This window comes from Rhincodon typus, chromosome 2 (assembly GCF_021869965.1).
Source record: "Rhincodon typus isolate 14 chromosome 2, sRhiTyp1.1, whole genome shotgun sequence".
Lineage (NCBI taxonomy): Eukaryota > Metazoa > Chordata > Chondrichthyes > Orectolobiformes > Rhincodontidae > Rhincodon > Rhincodon typus.
This window is the reverse complement of record NC_063333.1, coordinates 51,685,227-51,699,114: the sequence shown is the minus strand read 5'-3', so window position 1 is coordinate 51,699,114 and position 13,888 is coordinate 51,685,227. Positions and strand designations below refer to the sequence as shown.

The window sequence follows — 13,888 nt, the reverse complement described above, 5'->3', positions numbered from 1 at the left end:
AGATCAGAATTGAATGCAGTACTCCAAAAGTGGCCTAACCAATGTCCTGTACAGCCATGACATGACCTCACAGCTCCTATACTCAATGAACTGACTAATAAAGGCAAGCATACCAAGGGCTTCTTCACTACCCTGTCTACCTATGATTCCCCTTTCAAGGAACTATGAATCTGCTCTCCAAGATCTCTTTGTTCAGCAACAGTCCTGTGTTTTTTTTTCTTTTGTTGTGTTTCTCTGTATTGATTTTGTTTTGGTTTTTATCTTATCCCCTTGTATTGTATTTGAATTTTTTTTATTTTCATAGTTTGGACACTTTTTTTTACAGCATCCATTACCATTCTGTTTTTATGTTGCTTTTCAAATCTTTCATTATTTGATCTCAACTGGCATCAAAGAATTGCTCCTATGCAACACCACCAACATTCTGTCTTCTAGCTGATTCAAAACTCAGTTTTAAGGAAAAGGTTTAGAGTTTTGGCAGCTGAAGGCATGCTGACCAATTCATCTCAAGGATGCTGACAAAGCCAAAATTAGAACTGCGCAGATACCTCAGAGAAGATTGTAGAGAATGGAAGGATCAAGACCACGGAATAACATTAACAGATCTTCAAACAGATCAAGCGACTCCAGAAAGTGCTGTGGGTCAGCAGCAGCAGACTTGTACTCAGCCACAATCTGTAACCTCCCGGCCAAATATCTTCCCTCACTCTATCATTGCCATCAGACCAAGAAATCAACCCTGGTTCATTGTAGAATGCAGGAGGACATTCCTGGAGTAGCAACAGGCATACCTAAAAATGAAATGGCTACCTAATGAACCTACAATACAGGACTACTTGCATGCTAATAGTGAAAGCTCCAAGCTATAGACAGAGCTAAGTGAACCCACAAGCAATGGATCAAGTACCCACTGTGCAAACCTGCTGCAACCAGTCGTGAATGGTGGTGGACAATTAACAACTAACAAGAAGTGCAGATTCCACAGATATCCTCAGCCTCAATAATAAGGGAGAAACAAATCAGTGCAATTGACAAGGCTAAAGCATTTGCAACAATCTTCAGCCAGGAGTGCCAAGTGGATGATCCATCTCAACCTCCTCCAGATATATGCAGTATCACAGATACCAGTCTTCAGCCAACTTGATTCACTCCACGTGATATCACATCACGACTAGAGACACAAGATACTGCAAAGGCTATAGGCCCTGATAACAATCTGGCAATAGTACTAAAGAATTGTGTTCCAGAACTTGCTGCACCCCTATCCAAGCTATTCCAGTACAGCTACACTAGCACCAACCTGACAATGTGGAAAATTCAAAGGTATATCCTGTACACAAAAAGCAGGACAAATCCAACATAGCCAACTACTGCCTAGCCTCTACTCATTGACTAAGTCCACTCTCAATCATCAGTAAAGTGATGGAAAGTGTTCTCAATATGCTAACAAACAGCAGTTGAGTAGCAGTAACTTGGTCACTGACCTCCAGGTGGGGTTCCATGAGGGCCACTTAGCTCCCATTCTCATTACAGCATTGTTTGAAACATGAACTGAATTCCAGATGTGAGGTGAGACTTTGACAATAAGGCACTATTTCACCAAGTGTGGCAGCAAGAAGACCTAGCAAAACTGGAGTCAATGGGAGTCAGAGGGAATATTGGTTGGAGTCATACCTGGCACCAAAGAAGATATTCAGGCAATTGGAGGACAGTCATCACAAGTCCATGGCAACTCTGCCAGAATTCCTTTGGGTAGTATCCGAGACCCAATCATCGTCAGTTGCTTCATCAATGACCTTCCTTCATCATAAGGTCAGAAGTAACATGCATTCTGATGATTGTACAATATTCAGCATCATTCATAACTTGTCATACTAAAGCAGTCCATGTTCAAATGCAATAAGATCTAGTCAATATCTAGGCTTGAGTTGACAAGCCACACCACTGCCAAGCAATGACTGTCTCCAGTAATTTAGTTATCTCTTTAACGTTCAATGGCATCACCATCATTAAATCCCCAACTATCAGTCTCTTAGGTATTACCATTGTAACTACAAGAGGACATCAGAGACGAGGAAACCTGTGGCGAGTAACTTAATTCCCGTATCCCAGAAGTCTGTCCCCCATTTACAAGGTGTGTCAGGAAGGTGGTGGGATACCCCTCTCATGGCTGGATGGCTGCAATTCCAGCAATGTTTAAGAAGCTTGACACCGTCCTGAACAAACCAGTACACTTGATTGGCACCACATCCACCACATTAAGTTTCACTCCCTTCAACAACAATGCATAGTGGCCGAAGTTTTTACCATCTACAAACTGCACCTGAGGACATTTTAACTATCAATCAATAAAAAACCCAGGAAGTGAAATTTTCTGATCTGCTGTCCTAATTGGGAGAAGTCCCAATTTAGGGAGCTGCCAGCAATTGGCGGGCAACTCCATCACTTTAAGCTGTACTGTAGCTTGGTGGTACATTCTACTAGGAGTGCAGGAAGGAGGTTGAATTGGATCATGACTTCCCTGGAAAGGTGATTCATAAGGACCTAGGCTGAGGAGCAACCTTAAAATTCAGGGAGGAGAGTGAGGGGCTTGTTCCTATCAGGCAGACACTACAGAAGGATGTGGGTGCTATCTTGTGGGGTGCCACCAATGCACATAGAACACGTTCAAAATGATTTTCTCCTCCTGCCTTTTCTCATCTCGTCCAAAAAATCTGTCTGCTCGCTGCCATTTAACTGCCTACACCAACTACACTTTGGCATGAGCAATGTTTTATTCAAGTCAAGAGACTTGTTAATGAGGCTAAATGACCCTTGCTTATTTATATGTGACTGGCAGACAGCTGAGTTTGACTCTCATTCACCTAGTTTATTATGGGCAATCTCAGAGGTGAGTGGAATGTTTCCTTGCCACTTGAACTATTTTACCCTTCCACCCACAAAAAAGCCCCCTCATAAACACCTGGCATAAATCCAGTCTCGGTGTTACAGCAGGGGGAGTCCCGAGAGAATATTTCACAAGTTTTCATGGTGATCTGGGAAAGGAAACAGAATCTGTTGGATGAGAAAAATGTTTTATTGGTCGCTAAGTACCAAAATTGTTGAACGCAATATAAATTCTGGCTGTTTGGCTATAAAAAGCTTTCATAAACAGATAATTTCTTTCTAGCAAAATCAGTCAGAGCCTCGAGGAAAAAGCAGAAAAGTGGAATTGAGGATTATCAGATCAGTCATAATCTCATTATGGCAGTGGAGATTAAATGAGCCAAATGTCCTACTTCTGCTCTTATTCTCTAATATACACCTTGACTTAAGGAGTTGTCACATCCTATAGTGCAGATTTGGATATAAAGTATATTTGTTTCTGTCAAGTGAACAGCTGTTCAAGATATTACCAAACTGATGCTTTAAAAAGTATTTTACGACCGGCACGGTGGCACAATGGTTAGCACTGCTGCCTCACAGTGCCAGGGACTGGGTTCGATTCCACCCTTGGATGACTGTCGGTGTGGAGTTTGCACATTCACCCTGAGACTGTGGGAGGAAATCTACTTTGACCAAAGAGGTGCAGGTTTGGTAGATTTGCCATGCTGAATTACCCATAGTGTCCATGGGAAATGTGGGGTTACAAAGATAGGATGGGAGGGCATGGGTCTGGGTAGGATGCTCTTTGGAGGGTTGGTGTGTGACAATGGGCCGAATGGCCTGCCTCCACACTGTAGGGATTCTATGAATGAATTTTAATCGTATGGAACAATCCGTTGCATTAATTTCAAAGTCTCTTTCCAGGGGAAAAAAATCCATTAGTAAATGAAAGAACTTGATTATTGCTGGAAAAAGAATAATGTGAGGTATGTTACTTAAAATAATGAATAATGCAGAAGGGTCACTGGACCTGAAATGTTAACTCTGCTTTCTCCCCACCAATGCTGCCAGACATGCTGAGTTTTTCCAGAATCTGTTTCTGATTTCCACCATCTGCATTTCTTTGATTTCTTTATTTAAAATAATGTAACCTTAGTTTACCAAGCAGACATGAGGGAAAAGCATTGGCTAAAAATTCTGAGAAGCCTTTAAACATCAACTGCTTTGCCTTTAGCGCACTCATCAGTGAAAGATCACACAAATTGATTGAAAGATCTTTCAAACCACAATCTACGCACTTATATAAGTAATTTCTAGTTTCTTATCTATTACAAAGCTACTACCGAACTTAATAGGCCAAATAATGAAATATGCAATTTATTAAGTCACATTGCCTCGCTTATGATGGCTAATTTATGACACTCCTGTAAACTAAGTTATATAACTTGAACAACACATTCGGGGTTGTCAAGTTTTGCAGTGTTTAAAGACATAGATGAAGCTGCTCTTTTTTCAGTCTGTGCTAACCTTTTAATTCAATACACAGGTAATGGAATATAAATGGTTAATATATTTTAATAGAGATGACAGTCCCTTCAAGTATAATTCATTTTTTAATTATACGTAAGTTGAATTTACATAAATTATTTTGTTTACAAAGACAGAAAGTCTGATTTATTTGTATTAAATTTTTACCCAAACCAACAAAATGATTCACATTAACTAATAGAGACAACAAGGTGCAGGGCTGGATGAACATAGCAGGTCAGGCAGCATCAAAGGAGCAGAGAGGCTGACGTTTTGGGCCTAGACCCTTCATCAGAAAAAGGGGAGGGGAAGGGGATTCTGAAATAAATAGGGAGAGAGTGGGAGGCGGGTAGAAGATGGATAGAGGAGAGGATAGGTGGAGAGGAAACAAACAGGTCGAAGAGGCGGGGATGGGGCCAGTAAAGGTGAGTGTAGGTGGGGAGTTAGGGAGGGGATAGGTCAGTCCAGGGAGGACGGACAGGTCAAGGGGGCAGGATGAGGTTAGTCGGTAGGAGATGGAGGTGCGGCTTGAGGTGGGAAGAGGGGATAGATGGGAGGAAGAACAGGTTAGGGAGGCAGGGACGAGCTGCTCCTATGATGCTGCCTGACCTGCTGTGTTCATCCAGCCCTGCACCTTGTTGTCTCGGATTTACCAGCATCTGCAGTTCCTACTATCTCTCACATTAACTAATAGTTTGTGCTCTTTTTATGTCAAACAGATATTATTCTGAATTTTCGAACGACATATGTCAGCAAGTCTGGACAAGTTATTTTTGAAGCTCGTTCTATTTGTATTCATTATGTAACAACATGGTTTATCATCGATTTGGTAGCTGCGCTCCCTTTTGATCTTCTCTATGCTTTTAATGTTAATGTGGTAAGTACAATATTCACTATTATTGAGCATTTTTAATGTCTTATTTGTTACTTCATTAAAGTGTCCTCCTGACATTTGTTCTAACGTGGTCATTGACAGTCCTCCATTTTCATATCTTAAGGTCACTAAGAGTGGCCAAATAGATTGTGTCATTGGAAATTTGTTACGTATCATCTGTATTGTACAGAAATGTAGTGTTATGATTTGAATAACTAAAGAGGAGGGCATTGACTCCGGACATCATGAAGTCTCATGGCACAAGTCAAACATAGGCATGGAAACTTCATGCTGATTATCACGTACCATCTTACCTCAGGTGATATTGAACAACTTGGAGGAAGCAGTGGGTGTGGCAAGGGCATAGATAATACTCTGGGTGGGGGATTTCAATACCCATCATGGGACTGACTAGGCCGCAGCATTACTGATTGAGCTGGTCAGGCCCTGAAGGACATAGCTGCAAGATTGAGTCTGTAGTCTGATGGAGAAACACACTTCATCTCATCCTTACCAATCTGCCAGCCACAGATATATCTGTCCATGACAGTATTGGTAACAGGGACCAATACACAGTCCTTGTGGAGATGTAATCCTGCCTTCACATTGCGAATATCCTCCATCGTGTTGTATGGCACCATCGCTGTGCTCAATGAGAAAGACTTTGAACAGATCTCGTAACTCAAGACTGGCCATCCATGAGGTGCTGTTGGTCATCAGAAGCAGCAGAATTATAATCCAACCCAAGGTGGAGCCTCATGGCTTGGCATATCCCCCACTCTGCCAATACCATCAAGCTCGGGGATCAACCCTGGTTCAATGGAGAGTGCAGAAGGGCATGCCAGCAGCAGCACCAGGCACACCACAAAATGAGGTGGCAACCTGGTGAAGCTACCAAATCTACTATTTTGTGTGTCAAAACGGTGAGTGATAGACAGTCAAGCAAATTCTGCAACCAACATATCAGATGCAAATAGGTTCTTGATCAATCGAGAATCAAGTGTTATGGGGAAAAGACAGTAAAATGGATGTGAGGAGTGTTGGATCAGCCATGATCCTGTTGAATGATAGAGCAGGCTCAAGGGGCCAAATGGCCTACTCCAGTTCTTATGTCTTGTCTAAGCCTGTGTTCACTCCATATCCAGTTGAGAATGGTGGTGGACAATTAAACAACTCACTGGAGGAGGAGACTCTACAAATATCCCCATCTTCAGTGATGGGGGTGCCACATGCATCAGTGCTGAAAATAAGGCTGAATCATTAACAGTAATCTTCAGCCAGAAGCACCAACTGGAAGATCCATCCATTATGGCTTCCTCCAGAGGTTCCCAGGATCGCTCATGACAGTCTTCTGCCAATTCCATTCACTCTACGTGATATCAAGAAATAGTTGGAGGTACTGGATGCTGCAAAGTCTATGGGACCTGATAGCATTTTGTCAATAGTGGCAAAGACTTAATACTAGTTCCAGAACTTGCCACAACCCTAGCCAATGCAGCTCCAACACTGATATTTACCCGACAATGTGGAAAATTGCTCACAAATGTCCTGTACACAAAAAGCAGGACCAAATCCAACGTGACCAATAACCAACCCATCAGTCTACTCTCGATCATAAAAGTAATGGAAGGTGTCTTCAACTGTGCTATCAAGCTGGACCTGCTCAGCAATAACCTGCTCAGTGAAACCCAGTTTGTGTTCCACCAGGGCCATTCAGCTCCTGATCTCACTACAGCCTTGGCTCAAACATGGACAAAAATGTTGAATTCCAGAAGGGAGGTGAGAGTGACATTCCTTGACATCAAGATTGCACATCAAGGGTGCCATCAAGGAGCACTAAGAAATCTGGAGTCAGTGGAAGTCAGGGGGAAAACTCTTTGATAGTTGGAGTCATACCTGGCATTTAGGAAGATATTTGTGCTTGTTGGAAGTCAGACATCTCAGCTTCAGGACAACTCTGCAGCAGTTCCTCAGGATTATGTCCTGGGTGCAACCATTTTCAGCTGCTTTTATCAATGACCTTCCCTCCATCACAAGGTCAGAAGTGGGGATGTTCTCTGATGATTGCACAATATTCAGCACTATTCACGACTCCTCAGATATTGAAGCAGTCCATGACTAAATGCAAGATCTGGACGATATTAGGCTTGGGGTGAAAAGAGGCAAGGAACATTCATGCCACACAAATGCCAGTCAATGACCATCTCCAATAAGATGGCAACATTTTGCATGAAATGTTGGTAAACGGAGTATAATGTGGCAAAATGTAAAGTTCTTCATTTTGGAAGGGAAAACGAAAGAACAGTATTATTTAAATAGAAATAAACTGCAGAAAGCAACAACACAAAGGGACTTGTGGGTATTTGTGCATGAAACATAGAAAGCTAGCACATTGGTGTAGCAGTTAGCCAGGAAGGTTAATGGAATGTTGGCCCTTATTTTAAGGGGGTTGGAGTGTAAGAGTAGGAAGTCTTACTGCAATTGTACAAGGTGCTGGTGAGACCACATTTGGAGTACTGTGAAGCAGTTTTGATTCCCTTCTTTAAGAAAAGATATCATTTCATTGGAGGCAGTTTAGAGAAGGTTCACCAGCAGGATCTCTGGTTTGGAGGAATTGTCTTATGAAAAAAGGCTAAACAGGTTGGACTGTACTCACTGGAGTTCAGAAGAATGTGAGGTGATCTCTTTGAAACACATAGGATTCCTAGGAACTTGATAGGGTAAATTCTGAGATGATGTTTCCCCCTTATGGGAAAACCTAGAACCAGAGAACATAGCCACGGATGAGGTGCCAGAACACTGGAGGGTGGTTAATGTGATGCCATTATTTAAGAAAGGTGGTAAGGAAAAGCCAGGGAACTATAGACAGGTGAGCCTGACATCACTAGTGGGCAAGTTGTTGGGGTGATTCTGAGGAACAGGATTTACATGCATTTGGAAAGACAAGGACTGATTTGGGGTAGTGAACATGGCATTGTTCATAAGAAATCATGTCTCAATAACTTAACTTGAGTTTTTGAAGAAGTGACAAAGAAGATTGAAGGTAGAGCGGTGAATGTTGTCTATACAGACTTCTACAAGGTGTTCAACATGGTTTCACACGGTAGACTGATTAGCAAGATTAGATCACATGCAATAAAGGGAGAGCTAGCCATTTAGATACAAACTTCACTTCAAGGTAGGAGACAGAGGGTGGTGGTGAAGGATTGTTTTTCGGAATGGAGACCAGTGGTCTGTGGCAAGAATCGGTGCTGGGTCCACGCAAAGGGTGGTGTGTGTATGGAATGAGCAGCCAGAGAAGGTGGTGGAGGCTGGTACAAAAACATCTAAAAGGCATCTGGATGGGTGTATGGATAGGAAGAGTTTAGAGGGATATGGGCCAAATGCTGGCAAATGGAACTAAATTAATTTAGGATATCTGATCGGCATGGACGAGTTGTACCAAATGGTCTATTTCTGTGCTGTACAATTCTATGACTCTATAGTCTCAGAATAAAGGGGAGCCAATTTAAGACTGAGATGAGGAGGAATTTCTTCTCTCACAGGGTTGTGTGTCATAGAGTCAAAGGACCTGTTTCCATGCTGTATGACTCTTTAACTCTATGACTTACAACCCTCTGAGAGAAGAAATTCCGCCTCATCTCACTCTTAAGTTGGCACCCCTTTTGCTGAGACTACAGGGTCATAGAGTTGTACAGCAGAGAATAGGCCTTTTGGTCAAGCTCATCCATACTGACCAAGTTTCCTAAACTGAACTAGTCCCTTATGCCAGTGTTTGGCCCACATCCCTCTAAACCTTTCCTATCCATGTACCTGTCCAAATGTCTTTTAAATGTTGTAATTGTACCTGCCTCCACCACTTCCTCTGGCAGTTTGTTCCATATACCCAACACATTCTGCATGAAAAGGTTGCTCCTCAAGTCCTTTTTAAATCTTTCCCCTCTCACCTTTAAACCTTTTCCATCTACTTTTGGACTCCCCTAAGCTGGGGAAAAAACCTTGGCTATTCATCTTATCTATGCTCTTCATAATATTATGAACCTGTATAAGTTCACCCCTCAGCCTCCTAGATTCCAAGGAAAAAATTCCTACCCTATCCAACCCCATCCCACCCCTTCGACTTATTACTCAAGCCCTCCAGTCATGACAACATCCTTGTAAATCTTTTCTGAACCCTTTCAAGTTTAATGATATCCTTCCTGTAGCAGGGTGACCAGAATTGTACAGAGTACTCCAAATGAGGCCTTACCAATGTCTTGTACAACAGTAACATGACGTCCCACCTCCTGTACTCAGTGTTCTGACCAATGAAGGCAAGCATGCCAAAAGCTGCTTTCACCACCTTGTCTACCTGTGACACCACTTTCAAGGAACTAGGCATCTGCACCCCTCAGTCTCTCTGTTGACAAAACTCACCAGGGCCCTACCATTGACTGTATAAGTCCTGCCCTGGTTTGTCTAACCAAAACACAATACCTATCATTTGTATAAATGATGAACAACAGTGTGTCCAGCAATGATCCTTTGCAGCACACCGCCAATCACAGGCCTCCAATCCAAAAAAAAACAACCCTCTACTACCACCCTCTAATTCCTACCATCTAGCAAATTTTGTATCCAATTGGCTCTCCCTGGATCCCATGTGATCTAACCTCACTAGTCAATCTACCTTGCAGAACCTTGTCGAGGAACGTCTGTCGAGCTCCTAGCCACACAGAGCTGTGAGGGCAGAGTCCTTGTGTATATTTAATGCTGAGTCAGATTCTTGATCAATGAGGAAATCTAGGATTATGGGAAAAATGCAGGACACGAGGAATTTCGAATCAACCATGATCCTGTAAATGGAGGAGCAGGCTCGCACGGCCAAACAGCCTACTCCTGTTCCTATTTCTTTTGATTTTATGGAAACAATGTAACCCTTGCCCCTTTGACATTCAGTGGCATTGCCTCCACTGAATCCCCCAATATCAACGTTGTGGAGATTACCATTGACCGGAAACTGAATTGGACTCGCCACAAAAACACAGTGGATGCAAGAGCAGGTCAGAGGCTAGGAATACTGTCATGAGTAACTCACCTCCTGACTCCCCAAAGTCTGTCTGTCATCTACAAGGCACAAGTCAGGAGTGTAATGGAATACTCCCTACCTGCCTGGAGGCGTGCAACTCCAACAACACTCAAGAAACTTGACAACATCTAAGACAAAGCAGCCTGCTTGATTGACATCACATCCACAAATATCCAGTATTTCAATCACCAATGCTCAACAGTAGCAATGCACACTGCCTACAAGATGCACTGTTCACAAAGTCTCCTTACACAGCACCTTCCAAACCCACGGACACTTTCCATACAGAAGGAAAAGGCAATAGATACATTGGAACACCACCACCTGCAAATTCCCCTCCATGGTCCTGACTTCGAAATATATCTACATTCCTTCAGAGACACCGTGTCAAAGTCCTGGAATTCCCTCCCTATTGGCATTGTGGATGTAACTACAGCATATGGAGTGCAGCGATTCAAGGAGGTAGCTTGCCACCACCTTCTCAAAGATAACTAAAGGCAGGCAATAAATGCTGGCTCAGCCAGTGACATCCACATTCCACAAGTCAATAAAAAAAACTTCAACTTGTAAAGTGTTTTAGTTACTTCTGGCAGTGTTCTTCCTGTCTTATGTGATATTATCAGTTACAATATTATAGTTTTCAGTAAATTGAAGCTATGAAGTGTGAGTATAGAATTCAAAGTCTGATATGGCCATTAGAAGGTATCAATGAATATTCAATGAGAAATTGTGATTTTTGCATGTTTGAAGTCTTATGTTCTACAGGAGCAGTATGTTTTGTTGATTTAGAGCTAAAGTGATCCTATAATTCCTAAAATGAAATGTGTGATTGTTAAATGAAATGAAGGCAGTATGCAGGACAGTGAAGTATAATTTGAAATGACTGATTAGGGGAAACAATAAAAAGAACACAATGTCAGAAAGTGTGAAACAAGAAATAAATGCTATTACCATTGAAATCCTTCTTCAAGTGAGTCGCTTGCAATTTATACTTTCATAGATTTTCTCATTTATTTAACTTCCAAAATGCATAACTAGGTTTGCACTTTGAAAAAGAGAGGACTTATTCCATCATCTGTGGACAATTGAACAAAAAGAAATCATCTGGAATAGTAATCTAATGTTATTGTTGCCATTAAAAGCCTGCATTAGAAAGGTGACATTTCTACATTAAAATTAGGTCAGCAATAGGGTGGCATGGTGGCTCAGTGGTTAGCAGTGCTGCCTCACAATCTCTGGGACCAGGCAACTGTCTGTGTGGAGTTTGCATATTCTCCCTGTGTCTGTGTGGGTTTCCTCCAGGTGCTCTGGTTTCCTCCCACAGTCCAAAGATGTGCAGGCTAGGTGGATTAGCCATGCTAAATTGCCTGTAGTGTTCAGGGATGCCTAGATTGGGGAGATCATTCTGGGTGAGATGCTATGAGGGTTGGTGTGGACTTGTTGTGCCAAAGGGCCTGTTTCCACACTGTAGGGATTCTATGATGAATATTCTTTGACAGCATTTCACAGAATATTTGGTGATGCATTTCTGAATTCGTTGTAAGGAGTGAGGCATGGCCATTCATTCATACAAGGTTTGTTTCCAAATACAAGGTCATGATTTACTTTCTCTTCAATTCCAAAACTCTACTCCTTTGCCATGCTGAGTCAGCAACTGATCCCTTTTCAATGCTTCACCTGACTGCGCTAAGTACAATCTGTTCTCTATTAATGAGTATAAAGCTGTTATTACCTTTCACTAAATATATCTTTTAGTCTCCACTTTGAATCTTGCAACTGCAAAAATCTCTTGCAAACTAAACCCTTCCTTCCCTCCACCTTCCTCAGCCTACGTGGTGTTCAGATTTGCTAAGACCCTGTTGGTGAGGTGAAATGTACAGAGAGGATAATCAAGCTCAGTAACTTCCAGATCCAATTTGCACCACTCTTAATATTCCAGTAAGCGATTTTTGGCTAAGAATGAGATCAAATATATATTTTAGGGCAGCTGTAAAACGGAACATTATCAGTTCAGGCAAGGCAACTTGCCAATCATAAAGTGACAGATGACAGAGAAAAGAGCATTGTGAATGCCATCAGGGCTTCACTTCTCAAGACCATAAGGCCATAAGACATAGGAGCAGAAATTAGGCCATTCGGCCCATCGAGTCTGCTCCTCCATTCAATCATGGCTGATATGTTCCTCAACCTTCTAAACTCCAATGAACAGAGTCCCAGAGTCCTCAAACGTTCCTCATATGTTATTTCCATTCCTGGGACCATTCTCATGAACCTCCTCTGAACCTGCTCCAGGGCCAGTACATCCTTCCTGAGATATGGGGCCCAAAACTATGCGCAATACTCCAAATGTGGCCTGACCAGTGCCTTATAGAGCCTCAGTAGTACATCTCTGCTTTTATATTCAAGTCCTCTCAAAAGAAATGCCAACATTGCATTTGCCTTCCTGACTACTGACTCAACCTGCAAGTTTACCTTGAGAGAATCCTGGACTGGAACTCCCAAGTCTCTTTGCACTTCATACTTCTGAATTTTCTCCCCAGTTAGAAAACAGTCCATGCTTCTATTCTTCTTACCAAAGTGCATGACCTCACACTTTCCCACGTATTGCATCTGCCACTTCTTTGCCTACTCTCCTAACCTGTCCAAATCCTTCTGCAGCCTCCCCACCTGGTCAATACTACCTGTCCCTCCACCTATCTTTGTATCGTCTGCAAACTTAGCCAGAATGCCCACAGTTCCTTCATCTAGATCATTAATGTATGAAGTGAAAAGTTATGGTCCCAACTTGCAGAACACCACTTGTTACTGGCTGCCATCCTGAGAAAGACCCTTTTATCCCCACTCTCTGCTTCCTGCCAGACAACCAATCTTCTATCCATGCTAGCACCTTGCCTCTAACACCATGGGCCCTTATCTTACTCAGCAGCCTCCTGCCTGGCACCTTGTTAAAGGCCTTCTTGAAGTCCAGGTAGGTAACATCCATTGGCTCTCCTTGGTCTACCCTGCTCGTTACTTCCTCAAAGAATTCTAGCAGTTTGTCAGGTATGACCTTCCCTTGATGAAACCATGCTGACTTTGCCCTATTTTACTGTACACTTACTATACGATACTCAAAGTATCGTCAAGGCCATCTGTAGGGTTGTGCCTAACAATGTAAGAACAATCTGTCTCTCACCAGTACTTCAACTGGTACCATAATGACCTAAAATATTCAGTTTCACATTGCATTAGACAGATTAGACAGACATTTGACAGCTACTTTACTATACTCAACCCTAATAAACTAGAAGAATGAGAACCACTTCATAAATGGACAGTCAAGGAAATTGGTGCAAAGTTCTTCAGCTGAACATTTTCCTCCGACACTGAAGCAGTCCATGTCCAAATGCAGCAAGACCTGCATATTATCCAGGTTTAGGCTAACAAGTTGCAAGTAACATTCAAGCCATGTAACTGGCACTCATTGATCATCTCCAGCAAAATAGAATCTAACTATCTCCCCTTGACATTCAATGGCATTACCACCACTGAATCCCTCACTGTCAATATCCTGG

At 42.4% G+C, this 13,888-nt stretch overlaps 1 protein-coding gene across 1 annotated transcript in view; it reads left to right on the top strand.

Moving 5' to 3' along the window:
* kcnh8 (potassium voltage-gated channel, subfamily H (eag-related), member 8) overlaps positions 1–13,888 on the top strand; it is a 385,185-nt gene that overhangs the window by 208,712 nt on the left and 162,585 nt on the right. Inside the window, exon 6 of the mRNA XM_048612148.1 lies at positions 5,112–5,269. Coding sequence (XP_048468105.1) covers positions 5,112–5,269 — 158 coding nt within the window. The remainder of the gene's footprint in view (positions 1–5,111; positions 5,270–13,888) is intronic.